This window comes from Sinocyclocheilus anshuiensis, unplaced genomic scaffold (assembly GCF_001515605.1).
Source record: "Sinocyclocheilus anshuiensis isolate Anshui unplaced genomic scaffold, SAMN03320099.WGS_v1.1 scaffold163, whole genome shotgun sequence".
In the NCBI taxonomy this organism is placed as follows: Eukaryota; Metazoa; Chordata; class Actinopteri; order Cypriniformes; family Cyprinidae; genus Sinocyclocheilus; species Sinocyclocheilus anshuiensis.
This window is the reverse complement of record NW_015548223.1, coordinates 1570860-1596263: the sequence shown is the minus strand read 5'-3', so window position 1 is coordinate 1596263 and position 25404 is coordinate 1570860. Positions and strand designations below refer to the sequence as shown.

The following is a 25404-nucleotide window of genomic DNA, read 5'->3' as shown; positions in this document are numbered from 1 at the left end:
TATATATATATAAATTAATTATAATTTTTTTTATATTTTTTTCTTTTTTTTATGCTTGAAGTGTAGTGCCAGATTTAGGAAATGATGTTCTGTTTATATTAACCATGTTTTGTGTTCAGAATAATTATAATAATTAATAATAAAAGTTAATCGACTTTTATAACAGGACAATTCTGTAATTCTGTAATGGTCAAGTATGTTTCTGGTATAATTATCTGATCTTTGCAAGTCATGTAATATAATTCTTGCATTTTATTTTAATGCAATTTTAGAAATATATTCTGTTTCATAAAATGTTTTTCTTTTGATGCCTGAGGTGTAATTACAGATTTACCTAATAACATTACATTTGTAGTAACCATATTTTAATAATTAATAACAGTTTAATAGAATTTAATAACTGGACATTTCTGTAATGGTCAAATATGTTGTAGGTGTAAATATGGTATAAATATCTGATCATTGCAGGTGTGTAACATAATTTGTGCATTTTACCATTACTTAACACAATAAATTAATATAATTTCAGTCAACTTGCATTTTGTTAAAATGCACACCTGACCTGTTGCCATGAAGCTAGAAAAGCATTTGGTTTATTACATGCATTCATTTTAAACTCTTTAAGGTCTTTTATCTTCATTAGAAACTGCAGGTTCTGAAGGCCCGAAGTCCTCTGGAAAGGTGCAGAGTGTGGATGAATTTGTGCCGGAGGTGGGCCTGGACCGGACCTTTCTGGAAGATGGTGGAACAGCAGCAGCATTAGCAGTTAAATCAAAGAAAAATCCTCCAGCATCAGCTCCCATCCTGGACAGTGATAGGTAAGCTGTGATAACAGACAGTTTATTGTTTCTAAAAGCAAAGAACATCCCGTCAGCTTGTCTGAGTATTACTGTAGTAATTTCAGCAGCTCATAGACATACCGGACAGGATTACAAATGGGATTTTTCATTTGCGCAGATCAACATGATTTTGCTGTCTCAGAATGAGTTGATTGTGGTTCTGTTGTTTTTTTTAGAGATGAAGAAAGTAGCAAATTTTGAGGAAAAGTGAAAAAGAAGCAAACATTCATGCCAACAAACATCTTTATGTAAAATAAGGACTGATGCATTGATCACAAAAATAGCAGGGACATGTATTGTGAAAGTGAATGAGTTTAATTTTGGGTCACGTTAAACTCATGAGAGTTTGCCTGTCTTTTGCTCAGTGATGGAGAGGGACGGGGAAATCCTCTGGTCTCCGGCTTCCAGGATGATTTAGATCCGGATGACAGAGCGCTGTCCCAGCCTGCCGTTAAAGCGGCGGTCCCGAGCATAGGCGTCACCCTCACGAGTGATGATGAGGAGGAAGATTCATCTCTGCCCTCTGCTGCCCGGCACAAAGGCATCGGCTCGGGGCCAAACTCAAAGGGGTAAGAAACCATCTGCAGATGTGTCAGATGCATCATACATTTAATAGAAAGACTTCAGTGAGATGCAGACCTGACAAGAATTTCCTGAAGATCTGTTGTACGTTTTTAATTAATTTTCCTCACTGTTGATGAGCTTCCGAAATAGAAATGATTCCATCAGCAGAGAGACTTGTCTAATTTACTTTAATTAAACCACTCTTAATGAAGGCAAAACCAATTTTCATTTCTTGATGATATTATTTTTTTCAATTAATGCTACTTGGCACAAGTGATTTTCATAGATAGATAGATAGATAGATAGATAGATAGATGGACGGATAGGGGGATTGATGGATGGATGGATGGAGAGATAGACGACAGATAGATGGATGGACGGATAGATGGATGGATGGAGAGATAGATGACAGATAGATGGATAGATGGTTTATGGACGGATGGCTGGATGGATGGATGGGGATAGATGGATATATGGCTGGACGGATAGATAGACTGACAGATGGACTGATGGAGAGACGGATAGATGGATGAATAGATAGATAGATGGATATATAGACAGACCTAGATGGATAGATCTCTGATGAATAATTATTTGAAGTCAGGATGTTATTTTCTTAGAAAGCACCTCATATTTTCTGTGGAATCTGACTTTCGATTCTAGATCTACAGTGAATTCTGTCAAACAGCTGCAAACCAAGTCAAAACCAGCAGAGAGACCCCAAAGCCTGAAAACCACAGCAGGACCTGCAGTGCAGCGAGAAGGCCTGAAGACAGGAGGCGCTGTTGAGGCCAACTCGGATTCAGACCAAGAGGCTCCAGTTGCTCATCAGATCATTTCATTTGTCATGGACGACCCTGATTTTGAGAACGAAGAGCTTGATGTACCTAATATCAAGAAGGTAGAAAACCAATTTTAGGCTCTTGATAATCAGTTGCTTTATAGTAACCAATCGATGAATGAAATCTTGAGAGCCATGGCCTGCTATTCCACACTGAAATCAGTGTTATTTTAGTATATTTTTTAATGTCGAATTAGATTTTTGTTTACATTTTCTGTTTTCAATTTAATCTTTCAAAAGTTTTAGTCTAAATCTAAAAAAAAGTTTTTTTTTTTTCAGTTAAAATATTTTAGTTTTTAGCTTTTAGTTTAGTTAATGATAATAACCTTGACTGAAATACACTTAAATCCATCTCAGATGTTGTTCTCAAATAAATATAAATCATCTAATGCATCTACAGTCTAATAAATACACTCAATAAGAAAAGATAATCTAGATATTAAATAAGTACTTTGCCACCAAATGAATCCCATTCAGTCACTCATCTTTTCTGCTTCGTCTGTTTTCCGTAGGGCACTTTTTCTGCACGAGATGACTTATCTGACCGGTCGGATGATGGGTTTGTGTTAGCTGGACTCCCAGGGCCCCCCAAACCTGTTGCCCCCTCATTTCAGACCCTCACCAGCAACATTGACCTGTTTGGCCTGGGATTTGAAGAGACAAGACCTAATAGTAAAGACAGCAGTGAAGACCAGGAAGGTAACATTCAGTAAATGACTTGCACTTATACTGATCAAAACTAAAGAGGATTCACGCCTTATCTTTTTTAGCCAACGAGGAATGGATTATTATTATTATTATTATTATTATTATTATTACAAGATCAGTCAAGATTACATTATTTAATCAGTCATTAAAATCTGTCCTACTTTTTGACGGTTAATTTAAGTGTCAATTTAATTAACATTTAAAAAAAAAAAAAAAAAAAGATTACTTTTAGTGGATCTTTGAAAACATTGGTGCATATTTGTTCTGGGTGAGACTAACAGAGGTTATGCTGTCGCAGACCACTGCAACTTCATTGCTTTCAGTGTTGACGAATATGAAGAAAAATGCTTTCTGAATGTGACGCATTTCCAAGTGTGTTTTATCTTGCAGATAATGAAAGCAGACACTCCACAAAGGACAAGAAAAAGAAGAAAAAGAAAAGCAAAGAGGTAAGATATGGAAAAACTTGACCATATTAGTGATTGATTGTGACTGATATATCATCCAAGGCAATTAAACTGACAATATTTTTGAGGTTTGCAGCATCGGCCATGTGTGTCACTTCCAAAATCTACCAGCAAGCTTGTCAAATGCTAGTGTCCAGTTTGTTTTTTTATATTTTTGGCACATTTGGACAAATCTTGTTTACTTGTATAGTGCTTTATATACAACTTGTTTCAAAGCAATTTAAAGATAATAAAAAGAAAACAATGGCGGTGTTGTAATATTCTGCCTTTAGGAAACAACACATTTGGTTAATTAAAATAAAGCAGCTTTACAGGAAACAAAGTGTCATTATTTATCGAATGAGAACACTGAAAAAGTGAATTGAATTGAACTAATGTCAAATACAGCTAATTCTATACTATTGAGGAAAGTATTAATTTTGCATCTTATGATTAAATAGTATTATATATATATATATATAAAACAGCATTATATTGGACACCAGTTAACCTTCTCAATATCGGTATCAGTGATCAAAAAGCATGTACTGGTTGATAATTTGCTCGTATTAAAACATTTTTCGTGCCATCAGATTTTGTTGCTTGTGCACAAACGGTCTTTATATGTAGTGAAATAATAGGGAGAAATCTTGTTTTTGTTCTAGGAGGATGAGAAAAGCAGCAAAAAACGACACAAACACAAGAAAAAGGAAAAAGATGACGTGGGAATGGGAGATGAGAAAGAAAAGAAGAAGAAATCATCAAGGACCAAGAAAGCAGGAACTGTGGATGATCTTGAGGCCTTCCTGGCGGGTGGAGACGGACCAGGAAACAGTGAGGGCGGAGACTATGAAGAACTCTAACCAATCAGGGTTTGACATCAACACCGTGTGACATCGCCAGGTCATTTTCCAATCCATTCCACTTGTTTTTTCAGTGCCTAACCTTTCAGATTTTCACAGCGTTTTTGTTCTTCCAGCATTGCAGCTTTATGAATTGATATGTGGCACCATTGTTCACATCATGCCGTTTTCCAAAGTGTATCAGTATTTTCAGACCTGTAACTTTTAGATGCGTTTTTCTGAGACAGATTCCATGAAAAAAGTTGCCAGCCACCGCCAGCGATTTTGATGATTTTCGCTAAAATTTTTATGGCCTCCAGAATATTTTGCTGTATGAATATTTGAATCCTCTACTTTTAAACAAAAAAATCAGTTTTATTCTAGCTTAAAGCATTCTTTTTTTATCAACACTTGAATATAGGTAGGTTTCATAAAAATGCATAATTTTGAGCAAAAAGGTGAGAAAATCAAATTTTTATCAAAAACTACATCTGGGTAATATTCAGTACGATTATCAAAGTGTAAATCCAGTAAATCGCTTCTATCATCACCTCCAAAGCTTGCACAGACTTCCTGGATCATAATTTTACTCCGTAACATTATGCAGTTTTCATTTTTATGCTGCCATTGCTGATGAGCGCATTATTTTTCATATGCATCTGTTTGCATAAGAGATCGCTCCGTCCTGTTCACCGTCCTGTTCACGTGTGTTTTTGTTCGGGAGGTTTTGTACTCATTCAGAAGATGTGTAATAGCGCCCCCTAGTGTATAACAGTGAAAACACCAAAAGCCGTAAAAACTCGTCTTTGGAGGGGAAGCGTTGTCTTCTAAAAGACGAGATAACTCGTCAATGGCGGGGAAAGAGTTAACTGATACAAACTCACTATGCCGTTCCACAAGGAGGTCATTTTAACTTTATTGGTTTTGTTTGGTGTGTGTGTGTGTGTCTGTATGTGTGTCCCTGAAAGTTTTTGGCAACTCTGTGTGTGCTTGCATTTTCATTCAGCAAACATATAGAGGGATTAATCAGACTTGCATTCAAATCTACCAAACATATTTGCCCGCAATACATGAGCAGAACTCATTTCTGTGTCAAACATTCAAAGAACTATTCACATTTAATTGAATATTTCCGCTCACGTTTGTAAACCGTTCTTGCATAAATTGTCCAGTGCAATTATATTCAACAATTAATGTAAGAATGGTTTTCATGAACCGTTTGCACAAAACTTAATTCTGCATGTGCTTCATGACTGAGAGCTGATATGTTGTGACGTTCATTGTCTTCCAGATGCTATATCATATATCAAACCTTTAAAAATAATCAGTCGTAACTAGATTTAATACCATAAGCCTCTTTCGCCATCAGTTCCTTTCCATTAATGCCTTAAATTGTTTTACACTTAACAAAATGAAAGCCTTTATAGAGCAATCCTATAACGTTAATTAATGACTGAGGCTCTGACAGACTGCTAACATTGACAGAATTACTGTGAGCTGGAGAGACACTCCTGCAGCAATCGCAATCACGTTTGCAATTAGATACCGTATTGGCCCGAATATAAGACGACCCTGATTATAAGACGACCCCCCTTTTTCCAGATGTACCTTTTGGAAAAAGGCGTTTTAAAAACCAAATATTGTTTTTTCTCAGTAAAACACATTTTGTCTTCAATTATTTTCATATTGAAGATTTTTCCTATTTAAATTTTTGTTTTGAATGTATGGTAAAAACTGGAAAAATTTATCAACAATCACATTTAAAAAATAAACACTTTTTGATATACCATTAAAAAAAAAAAAAAACAGGTAGCCCATCTGAATTAGGACATTTAGGCTATCCATCTAATAGTAGCCTACCAAAATCTTATTAACAGTAGAAGTTAAATCTTACTGTAGTCTTCAAAGCTGGGTACTGTCTTACGTTTTAAAATCACAAAGGGAGTTTGGGCCCATCAGGCTAACGTGACAGTCACGACTCATGCAGCTGTAAGGTTTTCTTTTTCTTTTGTTTTTACTCGCGATCTTTACAACACGCATTACATTACGTATTTCATGGCACACTCGTTTTATGCGTATTTGGCGCCACCTATTGTTGTGGGTGTATTATTGACATGTCAAAGTCTAGACCCTGAATATAAGACGACCGCGTTTTTTCAGAAGTATTTCCAAGAAAAAGACATCGTCTTATATTCGGGTCAATATGGTATATGATTAATTATGACAAAGTCAGTCAGATTGTCTTTTTGTCAGCTGTTTATGCTGTTAGTATTATTATTTATGATCTAAAAATGTGTTATATGTTATAGTTTCATAATCATAATTTCTGGTTCCGGTCAAAATTCTTCCTCTCATGGTCTGTTTGCGACGTCCTGTCTTGTAAATGCATGTATTTCCTTTGCTGTATCTTTATTTTTGTTATGGCTTGTGTACTTGTTAGTAGTTGTGTGTAGATCTAGTGTTTTAGATACACTCCAGATAATTTCAGTGATGGACAACCAGGAACATTGTCTCTGGTCCTGTGATGACGAGGAACCTCGAATGCCCTTTATGTATGGCCAACTCATTTAGAGGCGGCTCGTGCATAAAAATGTGTGAATTTCATCCATTTTAGTGACGGCCCTGTGTAAATTACTAAATGCAACTAAACCGAGCTGATCTAAAAGTGATCAAAATAATTAGTTCTGCTTGAATTAGTGACCCAAAGCAAAGAAAATTATGTTTAAGATCTAAAAAAAAAAAATGTCTGTTTATGGCTACAAATGATCCATTAATATTTTGATAAATGAAAGTTATGTTGTTTACTCGTCATTCATAATAGGCATCATTCATGAATCCAGATCAGAATAGTTTTAATCAGTGGTTACATCAAATTGAAAGTGAAATAATCATTTACTGTACACAAACGATTCATTCTCATCACGTTTCAGGAATGAATCCCAGTGTTTACTTCACAATACCCCCTTTATGCTTTTATTTCATCAAATATTGATAAATGATTACCAGATAATTCCAGGCAATCTTACTTCAGAATTGAATGTGTAATGACTATTTACACACAGTTTTACCAGTGATTCATTTTGCTTGTGTTTCATGAATGAATCCCAGAGTTATGCCCCCTTTATGCTTTTTCATTTGCATTTATAATGTATTGATAAATGATTACTAAATAATTTCAGGTGTTTGTATTTCAATTGCTGCATCAAATTGAATGTGAAATGATCATTTATGTAAGAATGATACTAATGATTCATTTTGCTTGTGTTTCATGAATGAATCCCATTATTTACTTGCAATGCCCCGTTTTTGCTCGTTATCATCATATATTGATAAATAACCAAATAATTTCAGGCGGGAATATATTATTCTAATGAACTAGAATGTTGTGGAATCTGATTGGCTCCAGCTTAAGTGGAAGAATGACATCATCCATAGAGTTGTGCACCTCAGACAAAATGACACTGTACTTTCTGCCTACCATAAGAAGGACTTGTTTTCCGTTTGACAGTACTATGAACATTCACCTTGGCATCAACCTTTGAACTTCCGGTTGTTTCAGTCCAGGATTTCCGCCCGTTTGTAAACTGTACCACTACGGCTTTCCCTCAGGATACGCTGTCACCTTGTTGAAACTGGATGTTGATTCCTGCTGGTAAAGATTTTTTCCCAGAATCCCACAAGGAATTAAAGGACATCCTTGGGGCGAATAGCCGGTAACTAACGGTATGTTTAAAGAAGTGCAGATTCCCGTGTGTCTCTTGCGGCAATCATCTGCGTCTCTTATGTGGCTGCAAATGGAGGCTGCTGCTGGCTCCACACGCACCACTGAGAGCATGTGATGCATCACGATGTCATCATGGAAGCACACGCCTGGGAAAACCGTCTCTACATACTCACTGTGATAAGTAGTCACGCTCTCCTGGATATGAGTTCACTGTTAATACTCTCACCCCAAACCAGCAGAAGTGCGCACCTCGAACACATATCAACTTCCTTTTTACTCTGCCTCAAGTGTGATTGACTCCGAAGGGCCCTTGATTTATTTATCTATTCGTTTGGCATGCATAATTTTTCCCACCACATGAGAAAAGGAGATGGGAAATGAATGCATTGGTGCTGCACTAGCTCTTGCTGGCTGTTGGAGTGCATGCAATTATCAACATACTTTCTGCGTAGCGTTTCACAACTACTGCTTTCATGGACCAAAAATGTTTGAGAACGCTAGTTTTAAACCGTATGTTGGTTTTATTGTATTCATACAGCATATATGCATTCCAAAGCTTTTGTTTGGGACCATAAATGGTTGTTTGCCTATTATTGTTTTTGCTACCCTGTTTCACTACCCAAAGTATTCATATTTCATTTATGTGTTTCAATTCTGTAATAAATGCAAGATCAATTTTGACCAGGTTTGTATGGAGTTGAGCTGCTTAAGTTCAAGGAGATTTATTTGTCGTAATGATGAAAAAGAGAATGTGTGTGTGTGTGTGTGTGTGTGTGTGTGTGTGTGCGCACGCACGCATATATTAGGACTGTCAAATTGATTAACCAGGATTAATTGCATCCAAAATATAAAATATATATTTATATATAATTTAAATCATACATGAATATACTTATGCATGTAAATATTTCTTAAATATATGCATGTATCTGTATTTATATACATATAAATATATACAAGTCAAGTAAACTTTATATAAAACAATACAGATTGTGTCAAAGCGGCTTAACAGTGTTAATCAGGAAAAATGTGTGCTGATAATGCAAGAGGACAATAGAAAACAGTTTATCAGTTAAAGTCAGTTCATTGTTGATTCAGTGATGTCGTCATCCAGCTCAGTTTAGTTCTCATCTAATAGTGTCTGTGCAGTCAAGTCAATAATGTTGCCAGAAACTAAGCAAGCCAAAGACGGAAAAAACTCCCATCAGTGACAGAAATGGAGAAAAAAAAACTTTGGGATAAACCAGGCTCAGTTCTCCTCTGGCCAGACGAAACCAGCATAGTGTGGTTTAATTCCAGGCTGCGACACACGTCAGATTGAGCAGAGGACTCGTCTGGTTCTCGTGGTCTTGTGCCAATGTCCGACAAGGTCGTCACAGGGGATCTGTCTCTAGGGTTCGTCTAGTTGACATGGTCTCCGCTGACATTCAGGGCTATATGTACGTCCCTAGGTGCTGATCCACCATCTGGACTGTATACGGCCTGGATCCAGGTGACTGCAGTGACCGTGTGATCTGGATATGGAATGGATCTGGGTGGCTACAGTAACCACAGAATAAGAATGAATCTAACCTTGATGTCATGAATGCATGAATTAACATTTCTGCATTTGACATTGAGAGCATATGTCATAATTTAGATATATTTTTAAGATGGAAAAATGTGGTTTTACAAATGTTAGAAACATGACTTTCAAAGGAAAGGTTTCCATCAAATAGCACACCTAGGTTCCTAACTGATGACAAAGAACTAACTAATTAACACCTCTGTTTTTTTTTTCAGAATTTAGCAGTAGGAAATTACTAGTCATCCAGTTTTTTATATCAACTATGCATTCTGTTAGTTTTGCAAATTGGTATGTTTCATCGGGCTGCAAAGAAATATAGAGCTGAGTCTCATCAGCATAACAGTGAAAGCTAACACCATGTTTCTTCAAGTGTTAGACAGTGTTTTAGGTTATTACATGCAGAGGTTTTTGGTCCAATAATTAAAACCTCTGTTTTTTTTTTTTCAGAATTTAGCAGTAGGAAATTACTAGTCGTCCAGTTTTTTATATCAACTATGCATTCTGTTAGTTTTGCAAATTGGTATGTTTCATCGGGCTGCAAAGAAATATAGAGCTGAGTCTCATCAGCATAACAGTGAAAGCTAACACCATGTTTCTTGATATCTCCCAGGGGTAGCATGTAAAGCATGAAAAGCAACGGTCCTAATACTGAGCCTTGTGGTACTCCATACTGCACTTGTGATCGATATGATACCTCATCATTCACTGCTACGAATTGATGACGGTCAGATAAGTATGATTTGAACCACGAAAATGCAGTTCCACTTATGCCAACATAATTTTCTAGTCTAGTCTAGAATGTTGTGGTCCATAGTGTCGAACGCAGCGCTAAGCTCCAGTAGCACTAATAGAGAGATACAACCACAATCAGATGATAAGAGCAGGCCATTTGTAACTCAGATGAGAGCAGTCTCTGTACTATGACACGTTCTAAATCCTGACTGGAAATCCTCACAGATACCATTTTTCTCTAAGAAAGAACGTAGTTGTGAGGAGAATACCTATTCTAATATCTTTGACAGAAAAGGGAGATTTGAGATTGGTCTGTAATTAACTAATTCTCCAGGATCAAATTGTGTTTTTTTTTTTAATAAGATGCTTAATAACAGCCAGTTTGAAGGTTTTTGGGAAATATCCTAATGACAATGATGAATTAATGATATTCAGAAGAGGATCTATGACTTCTGGAAGCACCTCTTTTAGTAGCTTAGATGGTATAGGATCTAACATACATGTTGTTGGTTTAGATGATTTAACACGTTTATACAGTTCTTCCTGTCTTACAGCAGAAAATGAGTGGAATTGTTCCTCAGGGATTCTATAGTGTACTATATCTGATGTGATACTGTAGCTGACGGCTACATGGTTATAAATTTCTCTAATAGTATCGAATTTGGAAGTAAAGAAGTTCATAAAGTCATTACTGTTGTGCATGGAAATGTCTGCGCCTGCTGATGCTTTATTTTTTGGTTAATTTAGCCACTGTATTGAATAAATACCTGGGGCAGTTTTGTTTTCTTGTAAAAGAGATGAAAAGTAAGCAGATCTAGCAGTTTTTAAGGCTTTTCTGTATGTAGAAGTACTTTCCCTCCATGCAATACGAAATACCTCCAGTTTTGTTTTCTTCCAGCTGCGCTCCATTTTCCGAGCTGCTCTCTTTAGGGCATGAGTGTGCTTGTTATATCACAGTGTTGGACTGTTTTCCTTCATTTTCTTTAAGCGTAAAGGAGAGACTGTGTCTAAAGTGCTAGAAAAGAGAGAGTCAATAATGTCTGTTATACCATCAAGTTTTTCTGAGCTATTGGATATGTTGAGGAATTGAGACAAGTCAGGAAGATTATTTACAAAAGTTTTTTTTTTTGTTGTAGAAGTGATGGTTCTACCATATTTGTAGCAAAGAGTTGAATTTGCATCTTTAACTATGGAGTATTCTCGAGACTAGATCTGAGAAATCATCGCTCTGCTGCAGAATTTCAATGCCATTGACATCAATTCATTGTGATAGTATTAAATCTAAAGTATGATTATGACAATGAGTAGGCCTTGACACGTGTTGTCTACCCCCAATGGAGTTTTGAATGTCTAGAAATGCTGATTACAATGCATCTTTTTCATTATCTACATGGATATTAAAATCACCAACAATTAAGATTTTATCTGCAACGAGCACTAACTCAGATAGAAAATCAGCAAATTCTTTAATAAAGTCTGTATGGTGGCCTGTATAAAGTAACCAGTACAAACGTCACATGTGATTTATCATTAACTCTTGTTTCTCTGGGTAATGTTATATAAAGCACCATTACTTCAAACGAATTACTGAACAAATTCTGAAAATATTGCTATAAATTGTAGCAACACCTCCCCCTTTACCTTTTGGACGCGGCTCATGTTTATAACATTATCTTGGGGGGTAGACTCATTTAAAATAATGTAATCATCTGGTTTTAGCCAGATTTCTGTCAAACAGAGCACATCCAAGTTATGATCTGTGATATTATCATTTACAAAAAGTGCTTTTGTAGAAAGGGACCTGATATTCATTAAGCCAAGCTTTATCATCTGTTTATCTGTATTATATCTGTTTTTTTATTTGTTGAACATCAGTTAAATTGTTACCCTTAAATTTGTTTGGACGTTTTTTGTATGTGCTAGTTTGGGGAACAGGCACAGTCTCTTTAGTATGATATAGGTGAAAGAGTCTCTATGTGTAGAGAATTAACTGACTTCTGTGATGTGGGGCGGCTAGCAGACAGTCGGTTTAGCCAGTCTGTCTGCTTCCTGACCTGGGCCCCAGTTAGTCAAGTACAAACTGTAAGACTATGTGCCATATTTCTAGAGAGAAGAGCGGCACCACCCCAGGAGGGATGAAGACCATCTCTTTTCAACAGGTCAGGTCTGCCCCAAAAACTCATCCAATTGTCTGTGAAACCTATGTGTGTATTTCTAAGGCCCTCACATTCTTACTATTCTTACTACTACTTCTCTCCAGTTCTGAGATCTTCTCTGTCAGCCTATTTCCCTGCATTTATCACATGTAAATCCCTCACTGATGACAGAGAAGGCTACACCAAACATGTGGCAAGCAGTGCAAGTGACAATAACAGAAGAAGAAGCCATTACTCACCATGATTGCTGAATGATTCCGACTTACCACAGTTGTTTGATGAACTCGTGAAAAATGGAGCGAGAGAGAGAAAAGAGACAGTAGGCGGGAATGACAAGCTAACTGAATGCGAACGTGCTGCGCTAGCAGTTTAGATTAAAAGGAGAACGATCATAGGTGGAAATCCCAGGGGGGTCGGGGGGGGACAGGACCCCCCTATCTGAGGGTTGTCCCCCCCTAACAATATGATTAAAAACCACACTGTGTATTGTAAATAACAATGTTTTATACTTTAAATAACTTTGTAAGTATTAAAACAACGCAAACGGGGCAAAAATGTGTTTTAAGTTTAGAAATATTTTTAGTCTCACCCTCCCTTGCCTCACAGTGCTTTGGTCCAAATGCCTGATTTCCTCTTTTACATTACCTCAGTTGCCAAGTCTGTGGTTTTCCCGCGGAACTTTTGTTGCAAAAACCTGGCAACCCTGCATCACCTACACACACACACACACACACACACACACACACAAGTCCGGTGAACGAGAACAAAGTCAATAGTTTTGGAACTTGACTGTCAAGGCTATTTTATTCACTTAAACATTGGATGAAGTGATTATTTCTCTTTAATACAGATAGCCAATGTATTTTTCGATGAGTCCGCTATGTTAGCAATAATAATGTTACCTGCTTGACGGATAGTAATGTCTACAACGGACACGAGCACTGTCGCAGCGTGACCACAACAGCTTGAAGTTGTCTAATTTGGCACGGTCTCCCTACTGCACTAATAGTAGTAAGGCTGTGTATACTTGTCCTTAAAGGGATAGTTCACCCAAAAAACGTATACGAAGTTTTACGTAATTATACGAAGCTACGAGAATACTTTTTGAGCACAAAAGAAAAAAAATAACGACTTTATTCAACAATTCGTCTCCTCCGCATCACCCTAGCGCCATTTTGGAGAGTATCCACTGAACTCAAAAAGTATTCTCGTAGCTTTGTAAAATTACGGTTGAACCCCTGATGTCACATGGATTATTTTACCGATCTCCTTGCTATGTTTCTGGACCTTGATCATGTAAGGACCCTTGCTGTCTATGGGAGGGTCAGAGAGCTCTCAGTTCCATCAAAAATATCTTAATTTGTGTTCTGAAGATGAACGGAGGTCTTACGGGTTTGGAACAACATGAGGGCGAGTAATTAATGACAAAATGTTCATTTTTTAGTGAACTATCCCTTTAAGTTACAAGTACAAGTTTAGCTATATTGTATGTCCCCTTCAAAAATTGCTCTTGATAAATTTTATGTTTATCGTCCCCCCCCAACAATAAACAACTTCAGTGCTATTCTTTTTGCTGCCTTGCTAAATCTACTGTTTTTGTTCTGGAAATGTAAGTAGATTCGTTTTACAGTCCAATCCACAAGGAGGTGTATTTTGGCACATGTTTTTGGTTGACGCTTTTTTGCCACTGGAGGGAGCAGTTTTGATTAAACCATACAGTAACCAGACGGCTCAAGTAACCATGTAAAGTTTGCTTGAGCCGGAGGATGCGTGTTTGGAGCAGCAGTTGTGTTCAGTGATGATTTCTTTGATTTGATGTTATTTGTTTTTATTTATTTGATTGTATTTGTTATTAGTTTTTATTTATTTCTTTATTTACTGTCTTGTTTATCAGCAATGAACAGTTCTCATTGTGATTTCCAGTGCAGTTTGTTTTCTACTTAATTGAATCATTCGCAGAATGGTGTTTCAGTATACAGTGCTGATGAAGGCAGTAACTGGTGCCAACTTCTGTCATTTCAGTAACTCTTATTTATACCACAAAAGTCTCTTTCCATGTCCTTCTCTTCCCCTTCTCTGTCTTACGGACCACATTAACTTCTTGGCCTCAGTCCAGGAGAGTGTTAAAGGAATATCTGGGTTATTTTAACTTGATGTCTATGGACCGCGTCTGTGGTGTTCCGTCATTTACCATGGACTGTCATTTATAATTTTGGCAGATGCTTAATGCATAAAAATCAAATCCAAAGTGCTTACATTGCATTCAACCTATACATTTTATCAGTACATGCATTCCCTGGAAATCGATCCCACGAACTTGGTGTTGCTAGCGCTAAGGTGAATGACAATGCATTTACATGAATCCACCTAGAATAGCCTTAAAAGACCAATTTAAATAACATTCAATGAATAGTTTTGAATAATTTTGATCTTGTTGATTATTTTCAGGCCTTAGAAATGTGTGTATTGAAAACAATACAGCTAGCTTTATAGGGTTAAGTAACTTTCTGCTGACTAGTCTTCCTTTAAAGACCAAATGTAAATAATTAATTTATAATTAAATATGAAATGCTGATTATTAATATATTTTCATTCTGTTCGACACCAAAATGACCGGTTGCAAAAGTTTAATGCATATTAAATTATTAGCTTAACAACATGTAAAAGTCAAACTCTATAAATGTAAGTGGAGTATCTTATGCACATCAGCTGAAGAGAATTTATTTGTACGATGCTCAGAGTTGCTGTCTATGTAGAGTGTTCTAAATCACTTATTAGGTTACATCAGGATGCTTAAGTAGGCAGCAGACAGTAGGGCAGTTCACTAGGTGTTGGAACAGAGCCTTACAGTCAGTGTAATGAGCGTTTTAATGGGCTGTCACACATGTGCAAGCACTAAAAATGTGATTCACCAGAAGTCTTACACTTTTCCAGAGAACCACTAATGAGGATTTATACTACAGAAATGTCATGGTCTCTCGGTTTCTCTATTGTACCTCTGAGTTTTCTGTGCAACAATTTTTTAATTATCTCGGGCCATAGAGAAGAGTCTCTGGAGTGATGCCGATCACATAACAGCTGAACAGCATGCTGTGTGTGTGTGTGTGTGTGTGAACACTCCAGAGTTAATGATGCATCGCGTCTGCAGGCGACACAGGCTGAAAGTAGAAACATTTCACAAATGCCTACTGATTAAAGCAATAAGCCAACAGAGGCTGTTACAGTGATTTTACCATGTTTAAGGAGTTACAAAGGCAGCAAAGACAATATGAATTCTGTTTATTGCTATAGTCCATATGTTGATGTCTTTCACAAACCGTTAAACTTCTGTAATGTGATTTAATTGACAGTGAAACTTGATATCCATTGAGACAAATAAATAGTACAGAAGTTGTCCTTATTTTAACCTGAATTATTAGCAAACATGTAGTATTTTTTGTATATAATTTTATATTTTATTATATTTGCATTTTTATATATTTACATATTTATTTTTATCTTATATTTCTCATATTTATATATATATGTATGCATGTATGTATGTATGTATAAAGTAGAGAAATTATTATTTTTTTTTACGTTTTTGTGTGGGTTCTCTCTCTCTCTCTCTCTCTCTATATATATATATATTATTTTGTATTTTTTATTTTAACATTTATATGTTAGATTTTTATATAATATATAGTACACGTAGCAAGGGTTTTTTGAATCATATAATAAATAAAAAGAAAACAGATACAATAGAAAAAGTTTTTTTTAAATAATAGAATTAGTACATAGAGTTAGAGGGTCAAATAAAGATGGAAGAGATGTGTTTTTAGCCTATTCTTGAAGATGGCTAAGGACTCAGCTGCTCGGGTTGCGTTGGGCAGGTCATTCCACCTGGAGGAAACATTTAATTTAAAAGTCCGTAAAATTGATTTGTGCCTCTTTGGGATGGCACAATAAAGTGATGTTCACTTGCAGAACGCAAGCTTCTAGAGGGCACATAAGTCTGAAGTAATGAATTTAGGGGACTTTGACGACTTTAACTGATTACTTAAGGGGTGCAGAGCCAGTGGTGGTTTTGTAGGCAAACATTAATTCCTTGAATTTTATGCGAGCAGCTATTGGTAGCCAGAGCAAATTGATAAACAGAGGTATCACGTGCATTCTTTTCAGCTCGTTAAAAATTAATCTTGCTGCCATGTTAATTAATTGTAAAGGTTTGATAGAACTGGCTGGAAGACCTGCCAAGAGAGCATTGCAATAGTCCAGCCTGGACAGAACAAGAGCTTGAACAAGGAGTTGTGAAGCATGTTCTGAAAGAAAGGGCCTGATCTTCTTGATGTTGAATAAAGCAAATCTGCAGGACCGGGCAGTTTTAGCAATGTGGTCTGGGAAAGTCAGCTTATCATTAGTGTTGTTTTTGGCGGCCTGTTTTAATTTTAGTTTTAGTCTAGTCTTTGTGTGAAACTGTCATTTTAGTTTTTATTAGTTTTAGTCACGTTCATACTCTTTTTAGTCTAGTCAAGTTTTAGTCAACTAAAAGTCTGAGCATTTTAGTCTAGTTTTAGTCGATGAAAACTGATGACATTTAGTCTAGTTTTAGTCAATGAAAATTGTATTTTAGTCTCTTTTTAGAAATGCAATTCTATTTAACCCAGTCAATATAGTATAAGTACCTAGTAGCAGGGGTGTGGACTCGAGTCACTTGACTCGAGACTCGACTCGGACTCGAGTCCCAAATTTGATGACTTGCGACTCGACTCGACATAATTAAAGAAGACTTGAGGTTTTTATTTTGTAAACCACATTTAGTCTCGTTTTTATTCGTCAACAATATTGCATTATACATTTAATTATAGTCATCATCACATGACCAGCATTTACGTCTCGTCTCGTTTTCGTCACGTAATAAAGGTTCGTTGATGACGATATTTAGTCATAATTTTCGGTGACGAAAGCAACACTACTTATCATCAATCATAACGCTGTTCTGTCTTGGCAAGTTGGACACCTCACCTCTCCAAGATATCTTGAAGGACCTATCTGAAAAATAAGACTCAAACCACTGGAACCATTCCTGAGATGCCCTTTGCCAATAGGGTTGAAAGGGGGATCTGGTGGTTAACCATGTCAAAAGCAGCGGACAGATCCAGCAAGATAAGTATTGAAGATTTGGAATCCGCTCTTGCCAGTCTTAGGGATCAACAACTGAGAGCAAGGCAGTATCGGCTGAATGTCCACTTCTGAAACCATATTTCAAGAAACCATATTTCAAGCTCGTTCAAGTGTTTTTGCAATGAAAGGAAGAAGGGAAACCGGTCTGTAGTTCTCTAAAAGAGATGGGTTAAGGGTGGGTTTCTTAAGTAGTGGGGTTATATGAGCCTGTCTAAAGGGTGAGGGAAAAACACCAGTGTGAAGGGATGTGTTAACGATGTGAGTGAGTCCAGGTACAACGGCAGGAGAAATGGCTTAGAGGAGTGACTGATACACATTAAGGTCAGTAGGATTTTTGGATTTGCGCCACACCCTTTCAGCAGCCCTGAGCTTAGAACGATGCTTGCGGAGAACATCAGACAGCCAAGGGGAAGAAGGGGTGGTACGAGCTGGCCTGGAAGACAAGGGGCAGACACTGTCTAAACAAGATGTAAGAGTGGAGCAGAAAGTATCAGTAGCACTTTTAGCATCAAGAGATGATAACTGTTTAGGGGAAGGAAGTGAAGATGAAACCATAGAAAATAGCCGGGAGGGTGAGAGTGAGCGTATATGACATGTGGAGGGGTATGTGTTGTGTCAAATAAGGTCCAGTTGGTTGCCTGATTTGTGAGTAGCCATAGTTAACACTCTCTTGAGATCAAAAGAGGCAAGCAGAGTGTGGAAGTCTGCAGCCTGAGGTTTACATTTTTTTTTTTTTATTATTAAAAAAAAATTATTACATTATTATTTTTAATCTATATCAAAAGAGAGAGAGAGATTTGATTTTGACAAATGTTGATTTGGTGTCAGTGTAAACTGGCTGTATTTTTTGACATTGCAGGATGTCCAACAAACTCAAGCTGAAACTGGTGTATTTGGTGTTTTTCTTTTTTTTTCCTAGTATGGCATTAGATTTAGTGTGACAGCAGTTGACTCAGATTTGTGTAACAGATGTGTCATGATTTCACAGGTGTTCGTGAGAAACAGCAGATGGTTTGAACCACAAATCTGTTTCTTCAGTATGTGAACTTGAGGGATTCAGAGTACAAGAGCCAGTGGGATCAATATGAGACGTCACTGATCTTCCCCGGCTCTATGACTATCGGTAATCATTCAACAATGACGACTTCATTTTCTAGGGTGCTTTGTTAAAATGTCAAAATTATGAAACAATCTAATCTTTCAATGAGAGACAGAGCCCACGTTTACACACGTATGCATATTTCTGTTTTAATCTGAATATGATTATATTTATTTCAATGCATTAAACTGATTGCAATAATCCAATAAAGCCAAAACTCATAATGAACATGCATAAAGGAAAAATCGCAATTGTTTCTAAATGGATTTCTTTCAGAATAAAGGCTTAATTTGTATGTTGTGCATGTAAACGTGGTCATGAAAATGTCTAACATCAGCTTTTCTTGCAAATTTGGAGAAGCCGTGGTGAGATGCTCTAAAGGCCGACTGCTTTTGCACTCCTTCAGCCTCTGGAGACTTTTATATTGAAGGCTTTTAGAGAGCTGTAGCAGTAATTCTTCAGCTCACTCAGCATGATGATGATGACATGCAGCGCTCTGATACTTAAACAGAGTCCAAGTCATTCACTTGATCAAGTAAGACTTCAGAAGTTTGTGTGTGTGTATCCTGGAGATACTGAACACTATACAGCAGCATGTATACCTTATGTATTTAAACTTTATTGTCAACATAAAATGACATTTGCAACTCAATTTAAAGTGAAGTGAAGTGACATGTGGCCAAGTATGGTGACCTTGGGCCATGTAGACAGAGCCATGGTGACCCATACTAGGAATTAGTGCTCTGCATTTATCCCATCCAAAGTGCACACACACAGCAGTGAACACACACACCGTGAACACACACCTGGAGCAGTGGGCAGCCATTTATGCTGCAGCACCCGGGGAGCAGTTGGGGGTTCAGTGCCTTGCTCAAGGGCACCTCAGTCATGGTATTGAAGGTGGGAGAGAGCACTGTACATTCACTCCCCCCACATACAATCCCTGCCGGTACGAGACTGAACCCGCAACCTTTGGGTTACAAATCCGACTCTCTAACCATTAGGCCACGACTTCTACTTCCATAATGTGATGTAATTTGGGATGATGACAGGATATTCAACAAGAAAAAAAAAGTTTTTTTAATTTGATGGTGTAAATCTTACATATAAGAATGTAGCAGTTTCATATTAGTATTATTTTTATATTGTTACAGTATTTATTAATATTTTTAATTATTAGTTTTTATTAATTTTAGTTTGGTTTTAATGATTTTATTTTTTAATTAGTTTTCATTTTTAAAACTTTTCTATGTAGCTTTATTTTTTTTCTTTTAGTTTTAGTAATTTTCAAAATAAACTTATTTTAACTGTTGTAGTATTCATTCATACTTTGAGTTAGCTTTTATCATTTTTTTGTGATAGTTTTGGTGATTTTAATGTTTTCTGGTAATTTTCATTTTTAAAGTTTATATTTAGCTTTGATTTGTTTTTATTTTAATTTGAGTAATTTTGGTACTTCAAAATAAACTTATTTCAGTTTCTAATCTTCATGATTTCAATTGTTTATTATTTATAACATTTTAAATTAGCTTTTATTTTTATATTTTTAATTTAAAGTTTTCATTTTAATTTTAGTTTACGTTTTAGTAATTTTGTTATTTTTATTAGTATTAGTAATTGTAGTACTATAGTAACTTAAATCAGTGCCTAATTTTCAGTTTCAAAAAGTTTTTCAAAGTTTAGATTTTTCATCTAAAAATTGTAATTACTTTTTTTCAGCTTTATTTCAGTTAACAAAATTGAATTTTTAGTAGTTACCATGATCCTACTTTCCTTTCTACATTAACCTTTTTTTTTTTTTTTTTTTGGATGCTGACTGGCTTTAAATTACTACATTAATTATTGGCAGGATTCTAGAAAGGCTGCATTATCTGCAACAGTTGCTTAAAACAGAGTTTGTATTTTGTATTTAATCATTGGTGAACATTAATCATTAGCCATTAAAGGAGTGTTAATAAGACCAGACATGTGTAATTGCAGATATTAGCCAGTCATAAGGGAGGTCATGTACATACAGAAGTACAGTAGCAAAAACAACCTGTTGTTTTAAGAGTCAGATGGAGGGTGAAAATGGTCCTCCAAAACAAAATTGACTATTTAATTTTTTATATATATATATATAAATATATATATATTTGAGATTTGAGATTTTAAAGCTCAAAAAAGTGCATCCATCCATCATAAAAATACTCCACATGTCTCCGGGGGGTTAATAAAGTGTAATAATGAGTGCACGAAACCTTGACTTATATTTTAAGTAGATGTAGTAAGGTGTACAATGTGGCCCCTTTAAATATGTGAATGTGTGTGGCTCCAGACGGGGTGGGTGGGGTGTAGACTGAAGGCAGATGGCTGTGTTACTTCTTTCCCTTTGCACTGTCATGACTGGCTGGAGAAGCCAGAGCTGCCATATGCAATACACACCTACCTGACCACACACACATGCCTGATGATTCACTGCCACTCCCTGACAACCACACATAGCAGCCCGACAGCCACTTGCATCACATAGACTGATCTGCAGCACTATGCAAGTCTCCTTCCCACAGTAACTGAGAGAATGTGCCAGTGTTTCAACTTCATTTGACTAAATTTCTCCAGATATATTTTACAGTGTTGAAGTCTGGTATAGTACATGACGTGCATTGCCGTGAAACGTTACACATACACAGTGGTATACATTGGCACAAAGGCAGTGAAATGGGTGAAAAAAAATCAGATACCCCATTACAACATGATTCAATTTGTTAACATTAATAAATGCTATAAAAACTGTTAATGCATTAACTTATCTACCTTAATAATAATTTATAAATATCCTGTTGTTCATTGTTAATGTTTATTCATAGTAAATGGTTAAATTGCACTTTAACTTTAATATTAAATATAAAAATTAATTAATTAATTAATTAGTTTGCTTATTTATTAATTAATTAATGTAAAACTTGTATATGTAGAAATTAACATTAACCTCGATCAGGGATTTTTGTCTGCGATTTCCAAACATTTGACCAAAATTATTTACTTGAAGCATGCTGTGAAATTTTAAGTTGTATTTGTTAAATAAATGTAATAAATTCATTTTGATCATTTCTTCTTTGCATGTTAACAGTTCTTCATTAATTTACAGTTCTTCGACTCACAAGCTACCAGCAGTTCACAAACCCAGAGGTAGATTAATAAATGCTGTAAAAAAAATTAATAAATAAAATTTAAAAAGAAATGGTCATGATACCTAATGCATTATCATGTTAACGAATCAAACATTAATTTGTTAATGATGGTTAATGAAACTACTATTTATTATTGCAGTGGACAGATGTCCAACAGATGTCAAAATACATCACTGTTGCAAAAATCGAAATCGAAATTTTGGTTTGCATAATAATTTAATAATTCATTACAGCATTAAATGACAGCGAGTGCACAGCTGCTTCTAAGAGATCGATGTGATTTAGCAAATTAAAACTTCACATTAAGACTCTCATACCCAAATGATAATGAGTGTAGTGATAAATAGACATTTGCGATGCTAACAACTGACTGCCTAATTACATTGCATTTATGCCGCTGGCAGATGTAGTCTTACCAAAATGACTTACAAATATATTTTGCATATATTGATGGAAATAACTTCATATCTAAATATACTTCATATCTAGTGCAACACAATAAAAAACTCATAAAATTCTGGCAACAATATACTTATGTACAATTTTTATGATGTACAATGTATATACCTGAATATAATTAAACTGTAGGACACTTATAATCCACTTACATCATTTTTATTTTTTTTTTGCTCTTAAAAATGGTTTCACAGTGTTCCTTAATGGATTCATCCAAAAATTAACATTTGATGGACTGGAGTGGTGTGGATTATTGTGTTGTTTTTATCAGCTGTTTGGACCTACATAAAACAGGGTGGGCGAAGTGTAGTGTATGAAAAGTGCATGTCAAATTGCCAACAGGAAATACAGCACAAAGGGAGAAGCATCTGGCTGCTTCTTGGCTACAAAGAAGTTGTTTGTTGTGTCCGTAAGTAAAAAAAAAAAAAATCTTTGGTCTTTACTAAGGCTTAAAACATTGATAACTTTAAGAATGTGTGTGTCGTTTGTGTGCTTGTGCATAAACAACAGTTCAGCGTGCTTAGTATGTGTTTTGAACTACACACAGGCACGCTATTACTTAAGTACTATTACTTAATTGTAGTATTAAGTAGTAAAAGTATATGTGGGTATGTGTATGTGACAAATGATCTTTGTATCCTTCTATATTAATAGAAAGATCACATCATGTTTGTTTTTCATGTTTTATAGCATTTTACGCATTTTCGGTTCTGCCGGGACGAGGGGTCCCTGCTGCAGGTTCACCAGTAAAGAAAATTACTCGTTACAATTCACTTGGAGGACCACATAAGCCATGCAGTGGTGCATGGAGGTATGGTGGGAGCATTTCTCTAGATATTGATTTTTTTTTGTGTTGTTTGTATGTAGAATCTACCATGATGAGGTAAATACTTTTTAGTGGACACATATGGCACCCCACCCCACCCCAACAACTCACCCGTATTCTCTATTTTTAACAGGACCTAAAGTGGAAGTTCATAAGGGACATTGCTCCAGCATGGTGCTGGATGCAGAGTCACTGTGAGTTATTGGGGAGATGACAGGGCCTGCCTTTCTCAAGATGGACAGTAAACATCAACAGAATGCCATCAGAGACTGAGACAGAGGCCTGAAGGTCAGAGACAGAGGCCTGAAGGTCAGAGACAGAGACCTGAAGGTCCAGAGGCCTGAAGGTCCAAAGACAGAGACCTGAAGGTCCAGAGGCCTGAAGGTCCAGAGACAGAGGCCTGACGGTCCAGAGACAGAGGCCTGACGGTCCACGAGACACAGGCCTGAAGGTCCACGAGACACAGGCCTGAAGGTCCAAAGACAGAGACCTGAAGGTCCAGAGGCCTGAAGGTCCAGAGACAGAGGCCTGATGGTCCAGAGACAGAGGCCTGACGGTCCAGAGACAGAGGCCTGACGGTCCACGAGACACAGGCCTGAAGGTCCACGAGACACAGGCCTGAAGGTCCACGAGACACAGGCCTGAAGGTCCACGAGACACAGGCCTGAAGGTCCACGAGACACAGGCCTGAAGGTCCACGAGACACAGGCCTGAAGGTCCACGAGACACAGGCCTGAAGGTCCACGAGACACAGGCCTGAAGGTCCTTGAGGCAGAGGCCTAAAGATCCAGAGACCTGAAGGTCCAAGAGACAGAGGCCTGAAGGTCCAAGAGACAGAGGCCTGAAGGTCCAGAGACAGAGGCCTGAAGGTCCAGAGACAGAGGCCCGAAGGTCCAGAGGCCTGAAGGTCCACGAGACACAGGCCTGAAGGTCAGAGACAGGCCCGAAGGTCCTTGAGGCAGAGGCCTAAAGATCGAGAGACCTGAAGGTCCAGAGACAGAGGCCTGAAGGTCCAGAGACAGAGGCCCGAAGGTCCAGAGGCCTGAAGGTCCACGAGACAGAGGCCCGAAGGTCCAGAGGCCTGAAGGTCCATGAGACAGAGGCCTGAAGGTCCAGAGACAGAGGCCCGAAGGTTCTTGAGACAGAGGCCGAAAGGTCCAGAGGCCCGAAGGTCCACGAGACAGAGGCCCGAAGGTCCAGAGACAGAGGCCCGAAGGTCCAGAGACAGAGGCCCGAAGGTCAGAGACAGAGGCCCGAAGGTCCAGAGACAGAGGCCCAAAGGTCCAGAGGCCCGAATGTCCAGAGACAGAGGCCCGAAGGTCCAGAGACAGCGTTAGACTAACTGAGACTTGTCAAAGCACTTACATATTATTGCTCTTTTGTAGGTTTTGATTGCTTCTATTGTCCTGATTTGTAAGTTTTTTTGAGGATGAATGCATGTCTTGCAACCTTCATGTTAACATGGGTTTGACTGGCTTCTTCCAAGTGACAGTTTTTTATTTTTGTTCTAAAGTACCGTAGAGTTTGACTGGATGTCCACAACATAAAATATGGGTATTGCTTTCTCCCCCTTTTCAAAGTTGCTATGCCTATTTATTTTGCAATCAAATCTATGCATGATTTTATTCTTAATTGTATTTTATTATTTGCATCAGAATTGTTTTACCTCTCAGTGACCTCGTCAGAACAGCTGAAACCGCCGGTTTCAAAGCACTACTTTAGTGTTTATTGACAGTGAGTAAAGTGATATAGAGTGGTTTATGTGAAGGGCACAACTGAGTGAGCTGAAGAGACCGGGGACGTACAGCCTGTGGGCCGCTGCTTCTCTCTAGAAGTCTATTTAAAGTCGCTTGGCTCTCTATACTGACATGATCTCCAGCACTGCACTCATCTCTCTCTCTTTTTTTCTTTTACTCTATTTATTTCGATTTCCATTTCTCTACTTCCAAATACCTGGCTTATCACTCCTAAAACAAAATGTAGGCCTTGCAGGGTGAAGGGAAAGGAAATTAAATTCAGCAGAGATAGCTGGATGAATTAAAACTCACAGTGAACTGTGCCAAATAACCACTGGCATTTAAAGAGAAAACAGAGAGTCTTATGGGACAAAAGAATGATGGTTTTGTACTTTGCAGATGTTTCAGTGCAGACTTAATCTGGTGATAAACCGCTTTAAAATTGAAGAAAAAAATAAAATAAAATATATATGAATAAATAATAATTAATAAAAATCTTCATCGCACAGCACTGATCTTTTTTAAATCCTCT

The 25404-nt window shown here is 37.1% G+C and overlaps 2 protein-coding genes across 2 annotated transcripts in view; both read left to right on the top strand.

Moving 5' to 3' along the window:
- LOC107654293 (rab-like protein 6) overlaps positions 1-4489 on the top strand; it is a 29503-nt gene extending 25014 nt beyond the window's left edge. The window contains exons 12-17 of the mRNA XM_016441318.1: positions 644-818; positions 1205-1408; positions 2067-2304; positions 2757-2943; positions 3343-3401; positions 4064-4489. Of these exons, the coding sequence (XP_016296804.1) occupies positions 644-818; positions 1205-1408; positions 2067-2304; positions 2757-2943; positions 3343-3401; positions 4064-4261 (1061 nt within the window). The 3' untranslated portion in view covers positions 4262-4489. The remainder of the gene's footprint in view (positions 1-643; positions 819-1204; positions 1409-2066; positions 2305-2756; positions 2944-3342; positions 3402-4063) is intronic.
- Positions 4241-25404, top strand: part of LOC107654331 (uncharacterized protein C9orf172 homolog) — a 60836-nt gene continuing 39672 nt past the window's right edge. Inside the window, exon 1 of the mRNA XM_016441370.1 lies at positions 4241-4301. The gene's annotated coding sequence lies outside the window, so the exon portion shown is untranslated. The remainder of the gene's footprint in view (positions 4302-25404) is intronic.